This window comes from Chlamydotis macqueenii, chromosome 8 (genome assembly GCF_036417535.1).
Source record: "Chlamydotis macqueenii isolate bChlMac1 chromosome 8, bChlMac1.mat, whole genome shotgun sequence".
NCBI classification, from domain to species: domain Eukaryota; kingdom Metazoa; phylum Chordata; class Aves; order Otidiformes; family Otididae; genus Chlamydotis; species Chlamydotis macqueenii.
In genome coordinates, this window is record NC_141563.1 from 23,004,528 (window position 1) to 23,027,231 (window position 22,704).

The window sequence follows — 22,704 nt, forward strand, 5'->3', positions numbered from 1 at the left end:
TCTTGAAACCTAGGCAGTGGAACCTGTGTTATTAGATGGACAAGTCATGTCTTTAGTATCCTACGTTTAGATCAACACCTTTGATTCTTTTGCACGGAAAGCACTCTGAGAAACAAGAGCACAGTCTGACCACATCTGTGAGCTAAAATAGCACTCAGAAGAACCAATAACTTGCTGTTTAATTCTCAGACCTCTGGGTAAGGACTGCAAAGGCTAAAGGATAGAGCAGCACAGTGAAGAAGTCGTTACCCACAGTAGTGGATAGCAGATGTACTGGAAAATAGGACGATTGTAATGGAATAGGTCTTGATTCCACAAGCTACTTGATGATGTTCCTAAGCCATTTCTGAATAGGGCCAAGCAGGGAAAGAACAGAGCTGAATTCTTCTGTTGAAAGTTTTAGTGAGCACCAGAACTTGTAAACAATGGTTAAGTATTCTGCTTCGTATTAAGTGTTTGTAGTCTATACAGTTATGCATAAGATAGAAAAAGGCATATAAAACTGATGCACTTGCAGTTACAAAAGAATATTAATATATAATACTATGAAGCTATATTAATTGAATACAGAGTATGTGTATTGAAACCTGTGAGTAAGTTAAATAACAAATCTCTATCATGTAACACTTCAGGATGCATATGATAAATAATTGGAGAGGGATGGAAACTAACACAGAAATTGCTTTTTCCCTAAAAATAGGATAATTTCTGCCTAGATAAGCTATTCAGTTAGCAAGGTAATAACACTTGCAAATATATATTAGATGAAGAGTAGTTTAAAAATACGCATGAATCATGAATTACATCTATTTATGTTTTTGAAAACTTTTCAGTGAATATTTGGTGGCTTTCATAAAATCAGATTTGTGAAAATAATAGTTACAATGAAGCTGCACTGAACCTCATACACTGCTTCAAGACTACTGTAGCTATTGTGGTTTCTGCAGAGTGTTTGCTGGGTAGTTGGCCAAACAATTTGGTGACAGTGTATCTATTATACCAGTGGGGCTTGGCGACAGTTCTAGCCTTACAGATGTGGTTGGCAGCTCTGTTTTTTCCATTAGAATTTAGCCACTTAAAGACAAGGCGTCTTATGCTGCATCAGGAATATTATGTAGGCTCATAGTAGAAATGAAAAATTGAATTGAGATTGTAAGTCTTTTTTACATTTAAGTTATCCTGATTCTGTAAGTTTCCATTACAAAAGTAGAAGTATACCTAAATCAGTAATAAATTAAAAATATTAAAATTAATCCTAGTGCCATTAAAAAAAAAATCAAAGTTAGAAGAAATTAACTCACCTAGAAAGTTCCCTTAAACAACTAGTCACTTTCTGTTGTTCTGTGGATATTTGTATTTTAGGTGTGTCCCTATGCTACAGAGTAGTTTTGAGTTACCCGAACTAACTTCATATGAGGTTATGTATGAAATTTTAGGCATTCTGAGTACCTGAAACAAGCTAGCTGCACTAGTATTTAACTCAGCAAAGACTACATTTGTTCTGCTGGGAATATGGCATACCAGTCTGCATAGTACCAACAAGTCCACATTGCTCCTATAACTTGGTTGTTAACCTGTATTAAATTCTTCTTAAATTGCTTCCATTTTAATGTTAAATTCAGTCCTTGATATTAACATTTTTTTGCACCCATGAAGAAACTCCAGATATCCCAGCTTCTCCTTTTGTGTGTGTTGATCCTCATACCTCCCCAAATACATACCAATGTGAAACTTGCCAAATATCCCCACCTCTGCAAAAGAAAAAACAAAACAAAACAGGAATCCAAGAGTCTATTAATAGGAAAAGATCTATAATCACATGGTCTATTGTAAGTTTAATATTTCTAAGAACAAGAATAGCATTAAATCATCTGAGTAACTGAATAAAACTATAACAGGAGTGAGATGGATGCTAAGAAATGAGATGGATGCCAGTAACATAATAAGCAAATATGATAATAAGCAAAAATGCACAAGATAGTTTTCTTTTGTTGTTCTTAAAGTATGCATATGAATATGTTAGAGAGTTCTAATTATTCTTAAACAACTGCAGAAGTTTAGCATTTTCCTAAAGAAGTTTCCTTGTCAAATTATTGTAAATGCTTTTTAATCGTGAGGATTGAGACATCAAAGTAGTTAAAAGATTTTAACTCAATTACACTTTTTTTTTTGCAGAATGATCAAGAGTCAGCCTCAGGAGTATAGTTTTATTCCTCGAACGTGGATCTTCCCTGCAGAATACACACAGTTTCAGAACTATGTAAAAGAACTGAAGAAGAAACGTAGACAGAAAACTTTCATAGTCAAACCAGCTAATGGTGCAATGGGACATGGGTAAGTTCCATGTTGACTTCAGTCTTCTTAGCCATTAAAGGTGAAATCCAGTGCTATTTTCAAAATTAACAGAAGCTGTGTATTAGTAAGAAGCCTGTAGTTAAAGCTCTACGATCAGTAGAAGAAAGGTCATGTATTGGGTGAAGGCTTAAGGAGCAGAAACAGCTAAAATATAAAGCTAAATGGAAGTGGCGTTTTAATGTTGTTCTGAATGCAGCATAATTAGAGAATACATTTTCTGATGAGGCTCAAATAATTCTTAAGATCAGGATTATTTTTATTGTGAATTTATCTAAAGAATATATTTATTAATCTGCTGTACTTAGACTTCATGAAGTGTGATTTTATTGGGCATAAATGGCAGGGTTTTGGTGGTTGGGGGATGCAGGGGTGTTGTGTGGGAGAAGGTCAGGATTTTTGCCAGCTCGGAAACCCACTCAACCATCCAATTGTGTGCAAAAACTAAAGAAAATCAGAGAAGCACAAACATATTTGAGTGACAAACACAAGGTGTAGGAGAAACAGGAGAGATGCTGTTGGGGATGCGACTGGATCTGCACACTTGGATGGAGGTGACACCCCTGCAGAGACTGCAACCTGCAGTTGAGTTGAAATGTCTTCACCTGTGACAGGGCTGCACAGTAAAAAACAATGAAATAAATATTGCAATTTCATTCTTGACTCTGCTCTTGGTTTTAGATATTTCACTTTTAGCTTTTATTGCTTTTAATATAAATTTGCATTATACAGTCTAGTAAAGCTCTTAATTATTAAAAATATATCAGAATTACTGTAATAGTAAAGCTCCCAAAATTTCAATTTCCTTATTTTTCCACCTGCTTGATAAGGGCAAAGATAAGGTGAAGGGAAATGTAGCAGCGTATTTCAGAGAAATGCCTGGAAAGTATTTTAGTATCTTAGGAGTATTCAGCACCAGAACACTGAAATGTTTCATAAATAATAGAGGGTAAGATTAAGGCAACAAAGCTATGGGAATTTAGGGTTAATAATGATGTTAACTGAATAATATTAGCTATTACAGTTATTTAAATGTCTGTGTAGTTAGGGACTACCAGTTTATAGTCCGTATATAAACCATTTTTTATTCTGATGTGGGGAAACTGGAATATAGAAATGCTGAGCTTAATCTAGGCCATCCTTAGTTGTACCAGTGTCCTGTTTCGCAAACATCATCATTGGGTCAGGTTAGCCCTGAAAGTTCTTTGCAACCTGCACCTCGGGCAGAAGTTGTGACAAAGAAAGACTGGAAGCCTATTTTTAGAGCTGCTTGGGGAAGAATAATTACAAAAACTGGAGGCTGGTCATTCTGCCAAACAATTTCTAAGTGTAGAGGCAACCCATTATTACAAATTGTTGAATCAAAGGAAGCAGAAAGTTATTTTGAAATGGCTCATTGCCTTTTTTTCATCCAGTGAAGCACCATAAAGGACAGGAAACCAAAAGCCATGTAAGGAAATGGCACTTTTTCTCTACCCTACAAATCAGATATGTAAGTCTCTCCAGGTAGACTTTAGTCTGACTGCCTGGCTGGGTGACCATGAAAGTCTATTTCAAAGAGTAATGTTAAAGTGCTATGTTCTTAAAATAACTTTTGTTTTTACCAGAATCTCTTTAATAAGAAATGGAGAAAAGTTACAAGCTCAGGATCACTTGATTGTTCAGGAATATCTTGACAAGCCATTTCTTATGGAAGGCTACAAGTTTGATTTACGTGTGTATATTCTTGTAACTTCTTGTGATCCATTAAAAGTATTTTTATATCATGATGGACTGGTGAGAATGGGCACAGAAAAGTATCATCCCCCCAGTGACTCAAATTTGGTAAGTTGGAGTTCATTCCAATATATTGCTTATGCATGTATAATTTTGCTTGTGTAGTGTTGGAGGAGGTAAAATAAAATAAATTGTGACATGAGATTTAATTTGGTATTCATTTGGCTGAATTTTTACATTGCCACTTGAAGAGAAAAAAAATATTTAACTCATGCTTTTCTATCAAAATCACAAGTATAGTCACATTATTGCTTATGGTTAAAAATTTTATATGAGTTTGCATGTATGTGTGCAAAAAGTTTAAATATTTCCTAAAAGAAAGCAAAAGATGTCAATCAGGATGCACAGACCAAAATGCAGATGTTTGTTAAATACATAGTGAATTTGAAGTATTGGGAGGCATCAGTAGATTTGAGATTCTTATACCTCACTCTGTCCTCTGTTGCTATTGTATCTTTCCTTTTCCAGACCATATACTCTTAGAGCTGCTTCCGTGTAATTATGCAATAGACAACACATGGAGAGCCTTTTTTCCTACTTGTCACTTAAAATTGTGATTGTCTCTTAGTGCTCCTTTGAAAAATGCAGGTACAATTTTGAAGCCAGTACAAATGGCATATTTGGAAGAGTTACAATATTATATTTGGAATAGTTTGCTTTTAATATTTTTTTATTGTTACTAATCTCAGCAGTAGCAGCACTGAGCGGATAAACAGAACAGGTGGTTGTTTCTGTATTCTCATAACTGTTCATGTTGTAGTTTGTCTATTGTATGAAATAACCTGGCCTATCACTAATGACATTGTTCTTTTGATGTCGTTGTTCCACAGTGACATTATTCCAGATAACTTCAGACTAAAGATTAGTTCAAATGCTTAACAAATGCTATAAAAACACTTCAAATTTTTTATAGTCTGAAAAAGAATTGCTTTTGTCTGAAATAATTTGACTTTCATTGAAAGGTGACATTTATAATGACTCAGAAAAAAGAAAAAGGTTTCAGAATGGCTCTCAAAGCAGTAATTGGAGGCCATGGGAGAAATGAATTACTTGTAGTGCTAATACAATATATTGTTAAATAGCCTGCAATTAAGTTAATTTGTTTTGTTAATTTCATTAGGTTTTTTTAAACATAAGTAAGTGCAGTGAGATAAATGACAGCAGAAGGCTTGTGTTATCTATTGGCTATCTTATAAAAAAGGAATTGGAACAGAAGGCTTATGGTCTGCTTAGAACATCAACTACACTCAGGCAAGGGATCAAACCTGACAGAGAACTGTCATTGTGATGAGGACAGTCATCATGGTAGTATAGGTGAAAAGCTGAATTAATATCTGTACTGGGAGATAATGTAAATATATAAATAATGGTTTATAAATTGGCCTTGGAAAGGTTTTTTTTTGTTTGTTTGTTTGTTTTGGGTTTTTTTTTTTTTTTAATGCTCTCTAGCAGTCACTCATTTATGTTATGTATATCTTGAAATTTACCTCCCTCTGATGTATGGCTACCAGCCAGTTAAAAATGAGCAATTTGGCAGATACCAACACGGCAGATGAGTTTATATGTAAAAGATATTTTAAAGTATCACTATCATGAGGAGATTTCTCATAAATAAACTACAGTGAAAACTGAAATGTGGGATTGTCTATGAAACAGATGCCAGAGTGTTTTTTAGCACTTCTAAAATAGCGCTTCAAAATACCATCTTTATTGTTTGCTTCTTGTGGAATGTAATCATTCTGTAAGTTATGATAATTGCTCTTCACTTTTGTAGTTAGTTGTTTACATACAGACCTGTAGAAATGGCAGATATATTGCCTAACCAGATGTTGAGTGGTAGATTGGTTGACTGCAGCTGGCTTAAATACAAGCACAGGTTTTTTATAAGAAGGCTAGAACATTCTGTAGATGAAATCTCCAAGAATCAGAAACACTAAATCTGCACATAGTGTTATTGACAAGTAGGAACTGTTTGATTATGTCATTATTGATTTAACATATTTTTTTTCTTTTAATTATTTTGAATTGATGATTCTAGATTTGTATTTAAGGGGGTTTTAATGTCTTTTCTCCCTTTTTTTAGAGTCAATTGTATATGCATCTGACTAACTACTCTGTCAATAAACATAATGAACACTTTGAACGCGATGAAACAGAAGACAAAGGAAGCAAACGCTCCATAAAATGGTTTACTGAGTTTCTAGAAACAAATAATCTTGATGTCTCCAAATTCTGGAGTGATATTTCAGTAAGATAAATTAATACACTTTATTTTATGTTTGTAAATTATTGGAAAATTAATTGTTTCTGCCATCCACTTTACTGGAATCCAGAATGATTTTTGAAACTTTATCAATCTGAATTCTCAGCAATGCATGCCACAAGGACATACTATAAATTATCATTATAGTTTTTAAAAGGCTAAATTCAAATTCAAAGTTTGAGTATAAATTTAGTGTTAAACTGAGGAATGAAAGCTCTTTCAAACAGTTATTCTCATAAGTGATATGATGCAAAGTAACCATCTCATTTAAATTCTTGGAGACTTTTCTGGAGTATAAACTGAATTTTATGTGTGAATATTTACAAAATTGTACACAGCATTGCATATATGTGTGGACCGGAACCTGCACCACTGAAGTTACAGGTGTCTTTAGGTGAGGAACAGGTCTGAGATTGTTAGAGCTTAGGCATCATCTGTACATATGATTCTGAGAATATTTATTGAAAATTATATTGCAAAATGAAATGGGTGAAGATTGTCTATACTATACTTTGTTCCTAATATACCTTTAGCATTTAAGTTATTACATATCTAAAAGTATGTATATACTATGGAAAGTATAACAATATACTCTAGAGCTATATAAAAAAAGAATCTGTTACGCCATAGAAGTAGTTTATTTATCTATTATAGACCATTTATTTGGTATTTTAAATCTTTTTTTTAGTAGATATTTTAATGGAATTTAAAAGGTTAAAGTATGAAACGCATTAGTCAATATATACTGGTGTCTTCTCTCCTGATGAATTTTTCTGAAAAAAATCCCTACAGGAGTTAGTAGTGAAGACGCTCATAGTTGCGGAGCCACATGTTCTTCATGCTTATCGCATGTGCAGGCCAGGGCAAGCACCAGGAAGTGACAGTGTCTGCTTTGAAGTCCTGGGATTTGATATTCTGCTGGACAGAAAACTAAAACCCTGGCTCCTAGAGGTAAACCTCTTTAAACAAAAAAAGTAAAGTAAATATTTAAAAGTAAAGTTAACTAACTCCCAGCTGAATCCATATCTATGTAAGAAAATTTCCAAAGAAAATCTGTGCGTTGCAGGAGGTACTGTTGATGATGGTGCTTTTTCTGCAGCATCCATATGGAAACACTGCCCTTGCAGTGATTTTTGGAGACTCAGATAAAGGTAATTGCCTTCCTGGAGGAATGTTGCATTTCAGATGATTTTGAAAGTTGAATGAGAAATGTGATGTTAATCAAGTTAATGTAGCTGAAGGACCTTGCTTATAGCAATTGGTTGCTACATAGATTTCCCTCATGAGTATGGCTCTGCATGTAGCTCTGGCAATTTTTGTGAATGTATGGTCTTTTTTTTTTTTTTTTTTGGTTTTGGTTTTTTTGGGGGATATGTGTTCTTCTCCTCTCTTGTGGCTTTTAAAAGCATCCACATGAACAGAGGAAACTAATTCAGTATACATGAAATGCTGTCACACAATTGGTGTGAATGGACTGGAAGAAACGTTTCTCCTCTGACATGTTGCAGGCACAGTTAAGCCTAAGTGATGCTTGAACATATTTTCAAGCAGGAATGTTTGAGTTTTGTCTATTCTGCCTCTTTACACTATTAGTAACATATACATGGAGTTAGCTTTTTTCAGTTTGTATCATTATGTTAACAGTTTGGGAGACTGTACAGCTGGAGGAAAAAAGCAAAATGTATCTGCCTATTGACAATAAATAATTAATATGATTTTGCTATCGATGAGCAAAATGTTTACAATTAATTTACTGAATTATAACCTTGTTCTCAGGCCAGTAATGCTGTCAACATTTGTTTTGTCATGCTTATTTCTCTCAGAGGTTCAGTATAATTTTAATTAGAAAAATATAAATTCCTTCACTGTTGCCATGCAGACATAGGCATATTTGCTGACTTTGATGTGCTAGCCAAAAGCAGCACATGACATGAACTTAGTCTGTACTGCATTGATATCTTCTCATTTTGTTGGGCAAAACCTACTATCCCTTTGATTTGGCTCTACACTTCCAGATTATAATCTGTAGATTGCCTGTAGCTTGCGTATAAGTGTATGTAGTTGTTCAAGTACAGACTGAAGTTGATCTATGCATGCATTTCATCCAGCCTTGTGGCAAATGGTAACAGATCTGTTCTGTGAGAGGTGGTGAGTCAGCCTGTGTAATGAATCCATTCTGAAGGACACCCCTCTATCTTCATGGATGTTTACATGCAGTATGGAGATTTTAGGGGATTTAATTCACCATTTATGATAATGGGTCTCAGAGGAGAATCATACTATCCCAGATGCCTTGTTTGTGAGGGAGGGATCTCATAAAGTAGTAAATGCTACTCTGGTATTTTGAGTTGCTGGAGAATACTTCAGAACTTGGAGTTGTGTACCTGGTTGTTATTTCTTTTAAATACAGAAGTCTGATATTTCCTTTTCTGGTTTGGTGATACAGGTATCCTTCAACTTATTTTTCCAGACATTGAACTAAGCTAACAGAAATTTCAAACTTTGAAATTTAGTAGTTCAGTTTCTATACTCATCCACTAGATTTTACGGTGCTTGTTCATGTTTTTTCAGCACTCTTACAACAAACACACAGTATGTGTATATATATGCATGCACAGTATGTATACTATATGTAGTGTAGTGAAGATCAAATATGCATTGTATATATATACACACACACTATAGATAATACATGTACACTCTCTGTGTGTGTATATATATGTGTATCTATGTGTAATTTTTTTTTTTGGTCCTAAACCAGTTCTGGCATCTTCCTCAGCTTTCCACTCTTATCTTTTCCCACCATTTCCCTCTTGGCAAACCCCCCTTAGGGGACTGAATAATTCTTTCTAACAGTGGTAACAAGTAGTAATCACAAGGCTCTGAATGTTCCCAGTGTTATGGGAAAATTGCCAAAATAGAATTAGGATGGTAGATCTAGTTTCATGTTTCCATAGCTCTTGTAGCTTTTCTGCTATAAAGATAGCTTAATAAGCTAGTATAAGAAATAAATTATGCAACATAACAATGACTCTGCTTCTCTGAGATGACTGTTGTTTATATCGCCCTGATGCAACGTAGCTCTTGTGTTCCTTGATGCCACTGAACTTCCGGAACCTTCTACTGAACTGAGGGCTGTGGGAAATGGCGTGATTGCCATCTTGTGGCACCAAATGTTTCTGGCAAGCGTCTGTGCAGTCCCAGTAGACTCTGTCCTTTCTGAGTAGCAACTACCTAGATCTCCCTTCTGTTCCCAGAAAATCCAGTTTTACTCTTTTTGACCAAAATTTCCAAGCTGGGTTATTTTATGTACATAGGAAAGTCATACAGTTGAAGTTCTTGGATGGACTGCAGCCTTGTTCAACCTCATTATATCCAGTTGGGATCATGAAGTTGTGATCCTTGGAAAAAAAGTTCACATCTTAATAACTGCCTCAAGTCCAGGGTGCCCAGCTTCCCTTTCGATTTATGTGTGTAAGAGAAATTCACCTTATATACCGATCCACAAATTTATTATTTAGTGTATCTGAACTAGCAAAATCTATTCAAAACTTTGTTATCCGTCCAGTTAAAAGGACGTTGAACATTTTAGGCCAAAGTATCCAATGATTGCTAATTCCTATTAATGAAGTAGTTAAAGCTCACATACACAAGCTTTCTGGCATTTACTTGTTTCTCTTCTGGTATGTTTGCCCTGCTTGCGTCCCTGGAAATCCAAAGGCCAACAAGGGACAGGAGAGGTCTACTTCTCTAAAAAAAGATGGGTAGGTGGTTATAGCAAGTTGCTAGTGTCTTGTGTTCTTCACTGGGAAGGACACACTGTTGATGGTGAAGGTTTCTTCCTCTTTGCTCTTAGCTTCACTTGGGGTTGTTTTGTTTGCTGCCACTGACCACTTTCTGGCTATTTATTCACTGGCCAGCAATTTTGCATTGTCTCCAAGTTTTGCCATGAGTGATTTGTTTTACATTTCCTGGATTCTGCTCTGTCTTCTCTTTGTTATCCCTGAACGCACTGTTATCTAGTTCACAAGGTTGCATTCCTGTAGTGAACACTACTTGGCCGCTGTGATCGGTGTGTATCTCAGAGTCTCTGGACTTTCAAGGCCTTTGTTATCATCATTTACTTGCACTTTTGGGGCCCCTCATAGGATCCTGTTTTTGCCAACAATCTTCAAGACTTGCCTTCCTGATAAAATTACTGATGCTATATTAATACAACCTGGCCACGCGTATGTCCCAGTTATCGGGTCATTAAACTCTAAATAACTGTCTCTCAGCAGACAGATACATGTACAATGGTTTGGTAACCAGTTGTTATGAATACCTATTGTGACAGTGTCACTGGTACATTATCAAGATTACTTTACAACACTGCAGTCTTACAGATTAGTCAGCAACCATCTTTCTTGTCTGGAAACAAGGGATAGCCACATGATAAATAAGGGCCAATATTTTATCTTAAGGGACATTTTCAAGGAAAAGCAGAGTTCTTAACATAGCGTTTTTGCCCAAGACTTGTGACCCATGATCACATTTGACAAAGCAAGACACTTTGTTCCATATAGCCAGTATTTAGCACCTTATGTGAGTAAAATTATATGCAGATATCAAGCAGCTGAATATATAGGGTAACGGTATTTGCGTTTCTTGTACTACTTAGGCTACAGCTGTGATGACGCACATTTCAAATATATGTAATTGTGTTTTACTGGCACTTGAATTACTCCTGTGATACCATTTTTCATAAAGTTGCTGCATAAAAATAATCTTTTTTTTTTTTTTAATTTGAGGTTAAGTTCTGCATCTCATTCTGCAACATGGCTTACAGAAAATGACCGACCTTCGGCAAAATAAACCAGATTCAGTCACACCTTATCTCTCTAAGTGTTGAGCGTGAGTCAACAATGTGTACTTACAGTGGTGTTGGCTAACTGGACCCACAGATTGATGGTAATGATCTGTTTAGCACTTGTGAGGCCACACCTGGAATATTCTGTCCAGTTTTGCCCTCCAGAGTAAGGGAGAGACATCGACAAACTGAAAGGTGCCAAGATGCTTAGAAGGCTGGAGCACATGCTGTGTGAGGAGGAGCTGGGTGAACTGGATTTGTTTCTCCTGGAAAGGGTGGGATCTAACTGCAGACCTGAAGTTATATGAAGTCCAAATGCGAATAATTTAAAAAATAATATTACAATAATTAAATTATTGTGTAAAGTAGAATTATTAACATTATGTCCAGAAATTAGTAGTTGATAAATTTAACAAAGGAATTCTGAGCTTTGTAAATATAAAGTTTAAGGGTAGGAAATTCCCATTCTTCTACTCCAAAAGCCTATAAAAACATAATGAAACCTAAAAATAAATCTCTATAAAAGCACTGGATTTTTCAAATATTATTGATTTAACTAACATTTTGTTAAAACCTCTATTGCAGCTTGTTGCCAGTTTGAAAAGGAACAATTTCTTTTCTTTGTAGTTTTGCAACACAGAGCACCTATTTTACTCATATTTTTCAATAAACACTTTATATGTTTCACAAAGCACTTCTGTATCTGTCAATGAGGCAGTGTTAACAACGGAGTGGCACACAGGCATTAACCATCGGTTAGGTGAGCACAGTGCGCCATTAACGCTGCCTGCCTGTGGTCTTCAGCAAGGTCAGCATTTCAATTGTGTGATGAGTGTATATATAGATATGTATAAAAGAAAAGCTGTAAAAGCTCAGTTGCACCTTAACTCAAGAGTTTAGCAATATTTAGAACCTTTCCAGTTACTGTTAGGAGGAGCAGCTGGTGAGACTACTCATCTAGCTCTTTGGTTCAATCCTTTCCTTCTTTTAAATTTTATTTATTTATAACAAAGAAGAATTCCTTTCAGTGATTTTTGTGCCCAAGTGGCCTATCCCTCTGTTGCCTTGGAGAGCCATTTTTGGGTCTCTTTCTCCTGCTGTCTGCTGGCTTTTTCCTCTCTCTGCTTGTACATGAATTCTCTTTTCTCTCAAACAGTAGCAGTGATTCCTCTAAGCACACATGGCTTTAACTGGCTCAATATTTGCCTTCAGTAGTAACTTCTACTCTTCCTGCTTTTCCAGGGAATAAAGAGTGAAAAAGACTACAGTTTGATTTAACGTATAATACGGTGTTACAATGGGCAGTTGCCCAAAGAGCTGATCTAGCGACTTGCCTCTAGCTGGTGGTCATACCTATTGGATGATATGTTTCTGGTTGCTGTTTGTATGAACCTCTCTTTTACCATTCCAAGCAAACCATAATTTTATACTAGATCAGCCTGCAGAACTTCGTCGTGCAGGGACTTCACAACCTTGGTCTGGTGCAGGGAAGAGGGAAGTGACATGAAGGTAAGACTAAGAATGGGGCAGCACCAGTCCTTTCTGGCAGCCTACAGTCACAGTGGACTGGGTTAAATGTGAAACTGCACCTGTATGAGGCAGTTCTGTGGCGTTTAATCTGATCAATGTCCTGGCTGCAAGATCTCTGCCCTCCTCCTGTCCTTTGTTGAAGGCGTGCTCCCTGCCCCGTTCCCTGTGATGGCACTGGTGCTCGTAGGATTCTTTCCTGAAATGATGAAGGACCGATGAAAAATAATTTTTGGTGAAATTAATCTTCATGTGGATCATTTGGATCAGCTTCCTTGCTCTCTGTGAACCCCAGTGCCAAAACAATGAAGCAGGGAGAATATGACAGCTTGGGTTTGTCTTAGTTTAAACTGCCATGGAAAATCAGCCTTCTACTTAAGCTAAGAAAAACAGGGTAAGCACACTCGCAATTTGTGAGGTTTAGAAATGAGTGATTAGAATGAACTTCATGATTGTCTCTAATCAAATATCTGCTCAATGATAGCCACTAACGGCACTTTGTGTAATAGGGTTTTTATGGCTTATAAATTTCTTTTGCTTTTTGAATTCTATTGTTAGCAATCTCAATCACTTCAATAAAGAATGAGATCCCTTCCAGAACATTCATGCTGTCCCACAGATTGAACAGAGATTAGATTCCTGCTATCGAAAGGATGTCATATTTTATTGAATTGATTTTAGGTTTATAAAGTCACATGTAATCTCTCTTTTTATTTGAAAGGTCTTTTCAGTAGGTGTATGTGACAGATAGTGGAAAATTTATTTTCGTACTCCTAATAGGCTGCAGCAGAGGGAGGTGAGAGCATGCTCTTTGACTGGTTTTTTTTGAAGAGATGTGAAGTGCGAGGATGAAATTTATCTTGTGTCTTGATGAAGAATAAAAGGATGTATCTTACACATTTACAGAGTTTAATTTTTGTAAAAACAGAATCCTTTGCAAATGTAACTGTGGATGGGAGCCTTCACAGAAGGTACATCATTAACCGCTGCTTAATTTAAGCCTTACAGATTTGAGGTCCTCTACTGAGAAGTATGTAATTATGAAATACACTGAGCTACACAACTGCTGTGCTTACAAGCAGTTTGATTAATTGTATGTGCTATATTCAGTGAAATTTTAATTATGAAACTGATGCTGAAGACTTCAGTTAGAAGAATTAAACTTATGTGGACAATTCAGTTTTATAACTATTGAAAAGTCATAGGAAGTAAAGAAGCTAAAGCATCATCACCAGTAAAGCAGATATACGGGAGATAAAACTGTGATATTGTAAAAATAATAGATGTGAGAAACACTATTTCCAGGAGTCTATATAGAGGAATACTGTATTTGTTTATTAAGCAGTTTTTCTTTTCTGTGCATAGCTGTATACAACAGATGAGAAAATTTGAAGTTTTGAAGATAGTTTGTACAAAGAAACCTAATGCACGACACTGCCGTAGCTCCAGAATTAGTGTTATAAAATCCTTCATGAGTAGATTCAACCAGAGAGCTGCTAGTTTGTGTAGTGCTGATCATGGAAGGTATTCAGCTAGATCAAGCAGGGTTCAGGTTATGAAGGTTTGGGTAGGAATGCTGGAGATATTCCCTGTTTTTATACCTTGCATAACTCCATCTACACTTACTGATAAGTAAACTTTTTAGCTGACATTTAAGGTCAGCTGTCGAGACTGCCTCTTGAAGTTTCCATTGTGAGAAGGGAGATGCATGGAACAGATAAAGCAGGTTAAAGAGAAAAGTTTGCTAGCGAAGCATCCTTGCATGTAGTCTTACTAAATCAAGAGGGAGTTGAAGTATGCACGTGGACAGTTTGTATGGAATAGCTAATGAACTTTAAATTCACACCTGCTCTCTAAGTGTTAACTTTCTGAGGTACCCAGTTGCTTGGATTTTATTTGTACTGGACCTGCATCTGCTACTACCTGAAACATATTGCACCAAGCCAAGTTTGCAATTGCTATCCAGAACTGGATCTCTGTTTTTGTTGCACCTCTGGTTACTCTTCAGGATTGAGGTCCCAGTAGAACTGGGATCTCAAACATTAGTCATGAATGGTATGTCAAAAAAATTGAGGATGCAGATGATACAGCAGTGCTCCGGTTTAACGATGAATACTGTAGCTTTTCAGCCTCTTAAATGACCGCGTTATCGTGACAGAAACCTTAATATGGGGTGATTGTGTAATGTCTCATAATAGCATTTTGGTTCATAATAGCATTTCAACTGCCTTCTTACATCTTTCCTAACCCCACTTTAATTTTCTACTTAATAAACACAGTCAGTATGGTTTTGTTTGTTCAGAAGTGCCAGATGCAGATATTTGGCAAAATTCACCCTGTAGGAGAGAAACTGTTACTTAAATTATTTTATAATTTTCATAGTGTTAGTTCTCACTGGTGCTCATATAAGTAACACGTATTTGTAACATTTTTGTTAATCCAGAATTTATGCCCAGTGTTATACATCAAATTGTAAATCTAGGAAGTGCCTAAACCAAATATAATACAACAGTGTGCACTTTTGTATGCTCTCAAGTTGGATGCTTCAGTCTGTGCATCTCTAGGAATTCCTTATTGGACCAGCATAGCATTTTACATGTTCCTGATAAGTCCTTGTATCTAACTGAAATCTCACTGGAGTTAAGAATTTGGTGTACATAAAAAATCGGAAATTAATTTGTTTTAAGTTTTAATAAATGTATTTCTGTCTGTGCACCTGTTTTAATGAATCAAAAAACATTATTTCAAAGTAGAATGTTGTTAGTTGCTATATGTTCATATGAAGTAAAAAAATTCAATACATGGTACAGAAAATGATTTTGTTCGATATGTGACATTTCTCCTGAATAAGGAGTTGGGGCTTGAATTTGTCTCCTTTGTTTCAGTCCAGTGAGCTTTTTGGGTATGTAGGTATTTGCTGGACTAAAACATAAAGCTCCTTGTTTGATCTTCATGTATAAGTTTTAAACATACATAAATCCTTCCTGGATTAGACAACATGATATCTCAAAATCAGAATATTTCTAACTTAGTTATCAGCTGTATTTAATCAATGCAGCTGTAGTTAAAGTGTTTTGTTTAATCTTCATGTTGAAAATGAGATGCAATGTGTCTGTGGTCTTGTCAGCTGCCAGTATTCTCTAATGAAATGATGGAGAACAGGATTTTAATCTCTGTGCTCATTTCTCTGTATGCTTACATGTTTGCTTAGCTGCAAGTGGAACGTATTAACATTTTTTTTTTTAAAAAGAATCTCAATAAATGTTGGTACTATCACAGTATGGAAAAAAAATAGCCTTTGTGATGTGATAGGAGATGAACAGGTTGGTCTAAGGAGTTGGGTCAATTAAATATTTGGATGAAAGTCTTCCAAAAAAGACTATGTATAAACTTTTTCACTATTTCTGCTGGATTTTAGTGATTTTTCTTTCAACATCAGATCTCATTGCTCATTTGCTGTCTGCAAAACCAGCAAACAAACTGGTTCTCAAAGAAAAAGGTACCTTTTGGCTTGTAAGCATAAGTGATGGGGCACTGGGAGTCAGCAACAGGAGAGTTGGTGGCTCACTGGCCAGAATAGTTGTGTCCCATAGCTGCATGGTCTAATGTATCTGAAGTGTTAAAATACTATTTCAATGAACCGCTTTTGCCTCTGCTTTGAACATACTAACTGTATCCCCTTCTTATTCGCATGGAGTGTAAGGTATTAGTTTTCACTTCTGAAGCTCTTTAGTATCTGTCCCTTCTGTAACCAGCACTGCTCATTCGCAAGGTGAGATTCCTGCCTCTCATTAGCACCCGTTGCTCATTGATAAATTTTGATACCAGCCTGGAACATGCTCCTAGAAATGTTGATGCAGCTACTTCATTATCCCTTCACAAAACTTTCTGAAAATTGAAGTTATTCTCCAGGGTTATATGGTGGTTGGTTGAGACTCCTGGCTGTTAAGGGTGTGATTTAGTCTCACTGATTTCCAGTTGCATTTCCCTTGTTTTTCTGTATTTATAACATTTTTAATCTCTTATTTTGTACCTAGCTTATAAACTTTCTGTTACTGAGACTGTTAATTATTTTATGTTTGCACACTATGTACTGATTTAATACCTTAGATCTCTAGATGTTGCTGTAAAGTGTATCTGAATAGTTATTGAAATATACTTAAGACCACCTTGAGTTAGAGCCTCTTTCTGTCCTTATATAGTGGTTACTTTTAAGAGATGTATTGACAGTTGCTTTCAAACTGGGACAAAATTTAACTCTTCCTGTACTGGACTACTGTAGCATGGTTCATAGTCTGTTATAATGTGTTTAACAGCACTTTGTGTGGTAAATTTTCTGGTTGCAGCAACCAAGAACAGATGAGACTGGATTCACAGTGCCAGTACTCGAAGGGTGTTCATTGTAGGAGTCTGGATGAATTGTTGGCTGAAATGTACATCTCCTGGCTTCCAATATCTGTGATACAAAATGATCTATTTTTTAAAAAATACAAATGGAAGTGAGCTTCTCAACATGTATTTTCTTAATCTTGGCTGTATTTGAAAGGATGATTTCTCCTATTACATTAGATATGTCCCCAGTGAACCTGAATGTTCTTGAGTATTCGGTATCTTGTTTTTTCAGATTAATCGTGCCCCAAGCTTTGGAACCGATCAAAAAATAGACTATGATGTAAAAAAAGGCGTTCTGCTAAATGCATTAAAGCTTCTCAACATACGGTAAACTTGTCCTCTTTTCTTCAGTCTGACTCTCTTTTTGTTGCTTTCATTTATTTTTATTTTTTTATTTTTTAATTTGAACTGGACTAGCAGAAAATGAAGACTTTTTTTTTTCCACCTTAATGTTTTCAAAATGTAAATGTTTTCCCTGCTGTCAATTTTGCTGTTGAAATTAACCCAAATTCAATTTTTCTTCTTGCTCATGTGCTTGCAAAAAATAAGTGGTAGTAGTAATTTTCATTCCTTTTTTAAAAATGATTTTTCAAATAGGTCTCAAAGTGGGGATATGAGTGCAGTCATGGGCATATGGCCATGCAGGAAATTTGCTTTGGTGATAGTTTCACATACAGTTAAAAGCCATACGCCTCTACAGGAAAACTTTGTAGTTGGGATATGTTGGAAAAAATCTACATTTCAGGAAAATAGAACCATGTTTTTACATTAAATTATAATATAGGCTTATTACAGTACACCTTAAAATGTGAAACTATTGTAGCAATAAAAGTTAACATTTTAAAAAATTCTTAATGAATGTTTCAATTTTAATTTTAGATCATAAACTGCACACGACTGGGAAATACAGATGATATAATTGAGATGAAAGTGCATCTCATCTCAGCTGCATTGGATTGACATATTTTAATATAATCTGTGTTTCAGGACAAGTGATAAAAGGAGAAATTTAGCTCAACAGAAGGCTGAGGCTCAAAAAAGACTGTATGGCCAAGGTTCAATGAAAAAACTGTTGCCAGGTTCCTCAGAATGGGAGAAGCAGCGCCACACACTGGAAAGGAGAAAAGAAGAACTGGTAGGAAGGAAAAAAATGTGTTGTTTCTTCCCCATATCTTATGCTCTCTTTGTTTTAATTGTCTTATTTTCTTGATTTGTAGAAAGAAAGACTTGCACAAGTACGTAAACAGATTTCCAAAGAAGAGCATGAAAATAGACACATGGGGAACTACAGGTAACTATTTTTGTCTCTATTAGTAGGAAGTATTCAATGCATTCTTTAGGAATAATGGAAACAAGTGTTTGTGATAGATGATAATTTTTTGCCAAAAATATGTAGACATTTATAGAAAATATATACCTGTACACCAGGTAGTGAAGTTATTTTTTTCAGCTAGTTCTTGTTTTGATTCCAATTTTTTTTTTTTGCATGCACTTAGGAATTTATATGATATCAGTCACTCTAGTGTTTGTGCAATGTAATTCCTTGAAAGACATGATAGTTCACATTCAGTGTACCAAGAACCATGACTCATTATGGACCTGTTCTATAATCACATAAGAGATTCTTATCTCTAGGGGGGGCAATACAGGGGTGTGAGTATTCCCCTACAAAAAAATCAAATCTGAATGTTATCTATGAAGCTTGCCAAAAGTTCAGAAACTTTATTGGTGCTTCCATCATTTTTGGTAGAATGGCATTTGAAATACTATATTCATACATCTGCACTTTGATTTTGGATCTTGGTAGATGTAAATGTAAGTATCTTCAGATTTCTTGAGAAAATACATTCAAAAGGCAGCTTTAACTTGTTGGTTATAGTAGGTATTGTCCAGAAAACAAGAATTTTGTTTTATTATGCTTTAAAAAGATATATTATTATTTCTTGATATTTGCTTCAATGAGAAGTGAAAGCAAGGCCTATGAATAAGCCTAGGAGTGGAGTATGGCTAGGAAGAGAGGAGGGGAGTATTTGCCCTCTCTGTATAACATTCATCCAGGACATGGGAAGTTTGAGTTCACATCTTTTTTTTTTATGAATTAGTCAGAATTCCTTTACTGCTGTTCTTCATCTCTGCTTTTTTTTTTTTTGAGCAGACGTTCTATAATTCCTATTAAAGTTTTCATTTAAACAGATGGGTGTTTCTGTGAAATCTTCATTTTTGAGGAATGAACATTTGCTTACAAAATGTCTTTCTTTGTAACATTCCCAGTTTTACTTATGTCCTTTCTTGACATATGTGGAGCTGAACTAGTACCTCCAAAAAACTCCCTACAATGTGAGGGATCACTTACACTGTAAGAAAGAAAAACATCATGGTGCTTTGTTACATTTTGCTTTTTCAACAACTTTAAAGTCTAACTTTTTAACTGATCATACTTTAGGTTACTTATTCCATTCTCAACTGAAAATGAGACAAACATTCTCTTTATTTAGCTTTTTGATTAATGTAAATCAATAAAAGTACAAAAGTTTGTTTTTTTTTTTTTTTTCCTCAGGAAAAAGGGAAGTGTCAGTTCATGAGGAATGTGCACATATAAAAGGGCAGAACAGCTCTGTGTTTTCTTATTACCATGTGTTTGCAAAAAGGCTGAAGAATTAGCAGAGCCTGAGAAGTAAAGGAGTCTTGGCTAGAGATGCAGAGAAATCTTATCTGAGCATTATGAAATATCTTCTTCTTGGGATGTTCTCCTGCAGAGCAGGACTAGCTTCTGTCAGGCATTGCCACAGAATCATGGAAATTTGGGGTGCTAGTATTGCTGCATGGATTGATATTACTTGCTGAATAAAAATTCAGAGAAACCTCAATCAACCTCAGCAAGCTTTGATTTAATCTGTGGATGTCAGTTCAGCAGTTGGCTTAGTCAAGTGTCAGTCTGCAAGCACACCTAGCCCACTGATTACAGTAGGAGTCCTGTAGTGGTCAAACTAGGAGTTATCCTACTTTGGAGGATCCAGCTTTCAAGCTTTTGTGAATTCATGAGGAACTGAAACAGTTATATATGACTTTGAAATAGCCTTTAGCTGCAGTATATATCTACATATTTTAAAAAGAATATCCTTTCCTTAAATACTGTCCCGTGGCACTTTTTCAGCCATAGTAGAATCAACACCATTAAAAAGTGTTGACTACAACTAGATTAGAGCTCCTATAGGCGTTTTAATGCAAACTGAAACCATCTTAAGTTTGTTCTAAAACTGCCTTGAGTCTAATAGGATCATAACTGTCCTTTCTTCATTGCAACAAAATCATTGTGAAAGGTACCTTTTCACGGAGGAAAAGACTGAAAAGGAAGAAGGAGAAAGAGCCTTGTAAAAAGTTCACGAAAGATCCACAAAAACATAAGTCACATAATGCCAGTCAATATATAAATGGTACCTATGCTTTGCACAGTGCAGGTGAAATTAACTTATAGATTACTCCTTACAATACATTAGAAATTATTCTTCCACCTTCATAATTTCTGGCTGTGTTTAAGGCATTCATGAGAAATGGATTGAAGTGGTTTTCTTCAAAGCCTATTTTTGCTTGATGAGTGTGAATAAATCACCAAGTCCTGCTTTTCATATTGTCATAATCTCCTTACCTGTGATTTTAGAGAATAATGACATAGCTGCTGGAAAATCAGAGTCACCCTGTACATCTGTGTACCAGGAACTTTTTTTTTCTTATAGTATCTATTTCTTCCTCTTCATTATTTTGGAGGATTTAGCATTCAAGTGCAGTACATATTCAATCTTTAATTTACACCGTGCCCATTAACTCAGAGCAGTTATTAAAATTTTCACTGTTTTGTGTGTCCTTTTATTGCTAATACAAATTATTTTGTGGCTCTGAATTTTACATGCAATATTTTTTGTTAATATTTCACGAATCATTCACGGCTGCATACATCATTTACACTCACTGAAATTTCAGAGCACTGTGAAACTGAGTTTTGGTGTATCTCTGGAATGACCTGCATGGTATTTCTTTTGACTGACTGGTTGCTAGTTTAAACATCAATGTGTTCACTGAGTTAAAATGAGATTTAGAAAGCAATGTTCAGAGCATATGTTTTATGGTATGATATTACATCATCATTATAGATGGAATGCATATGCGTTGTAGAAGAGACTGTGAATTAGCGGCACTACTTTTGTTCCTAATGTGATAAGTATCTCAGCTTCTATCTTAAACTCTTTTTTTCCCCCCTCAATTTTAGGCGAATTTACCCTCCTGATGATAAGACACTACTTGAAAAGTATGAGAGTTTGTTAGCCACTGCTTTCCAGACATTTCTTGCTGGGAGAGCAGCTTCACTTCAGCGGGAAATGAATAACCCTTTAAAAAGAATGAAGGTACTGAAGCACAAGAAACATTGGCTTTAGGAGTTATTTGCCTTGGAATTCATGACCTTGTGGATTAGTTTCACAATATTCATGTGTGTTGGCTAATAAATAGCATTTGATAATGTTTCCATCATTTTATTATTATTCTTTGTGCAGCTTGTGGGCCAGATCCTTGAATCTGGATGAACAGCAGTGGACCCAGGGTGGAGACAGGCTAGATGGCTTTAAGCTACTTTACCATTTCCCTGATCCTCAGCCTTACCCCTGGCCAAACCAGAGGTTGGCAGAAACTGCTTTTGAGCTGGTAATTGCCTCCTTCTTCCTCCAGTAATGTCCCCAGCCTATTCATCCACTCTTATGGACTGGAATGAGAGATATCATAAAACCAGCTCCACTAGTTTAAGACATCCAAAAACTCCGCCTGATTGCCTACTTATGTAGTCAGAGACAGTAGGAAAATGGCTATATTTATAATAACCAACTAATGTAATTTAATTTGAAATCTGAGAAATAATTTCCCATCTTTGTAGTTGGCATCATCCAGCAGTTTTACAGGAATCCGTGTTCAATCCTTTCTTCAGACATTTATTTTTAATTAATGTTAAGACTAGATTTTAACTTTCTATTTAATGTTGATTGCAAGCAGAGATGCATGCATGAGAAGAAATACTTTTATATCCTCCCGTGGAGGGGTTCATAGTCTTATTTCAGGAATTAGTATTCAAAGTAATTTCAAATTCATACCACTTGGTGCTTGAATTTTGGAAGGATAGGATATGTCCTGTTCTGAATTGATTGTAGTGAAATTCGCATTTCTAGGAGGAGGACATTTTGGATCTTCTGGAGCAGTGTGAAATAGATGATGAAAAACTAATGGGAAAATGTACCAGGCAGCGAGGACCTAAGGTATTTGACTTTTAGATACCAATTTTTTATTTCACTCTGTAGAGAAGAAGTCTGAGAATTTGATGTGGGAAATTTAGTTAGCTGATCCTGGTGGCAGTTTTCTTCCTCAGACTGCCATTATTTTTTTTTTTTTTTTTTTTTTATATGAAGAGGAGCATAACTATCTTTTGTCCAACTAAATCCCATTAAAATTTTAACTAGATATAGGATCCTTCTTTTTCTCTCTAAGCTATTTTGAGGCATTGTTG

The 22,704-nt window shown here is 35.6% G+C and overlaps 1 protein-coding gene across 2 annotated transcripts in view; it reads left to right on the plus strand.

Moving 5' to 3' along the window:
* The window catches only part of TTLL7 (tubulin tyrosine ligase like 7), a 77,279-nt gene that overhangs the window by 24,896 nt on the left and 29,679 nt on the right, over positions 1-22,704 (plus strand). For both annotated transcript variants that reach the window (XR_015259241.1, XM_086753803.1), the window contains exons 7-15: positions 2,176-2,334; positions 3,960-4,176; positions 6,212-6,376; positions 7,184-7,342; positions 17,392-17,486; positions 18,147-18,294; positions 18,377-18,450; positions 21,424-21,559; positions 22,370-22,456. Coding sequence is in view for 1 of the 2 variants with exons in the window: in XM_086753803.1 (XP_086609929.1) it covers positions 2,176-2,334; positions 3,960-4,176; positions 6,212-6,376; positions 7,184-7,342; positions 17,392-17,486; positions 18,147-18,294; positions 18,377-18,450; positions 21,424-21,559; positions 22,370-22,456 (1,240 nt within the window). In the remaining variant the exon portion in view is untranslated. The remainder of the gene's footprint in view (positions 1-2,175; positions 2,335-3,959; positions 4,177-6,211; positions 6,377-7,183; positions 7,343-17,391; positions 17,487-18,146; positions 18,295-18,376; positions 18,451-21,423; positions 21,560-22,369; positions 22,457-22,704) is intronic.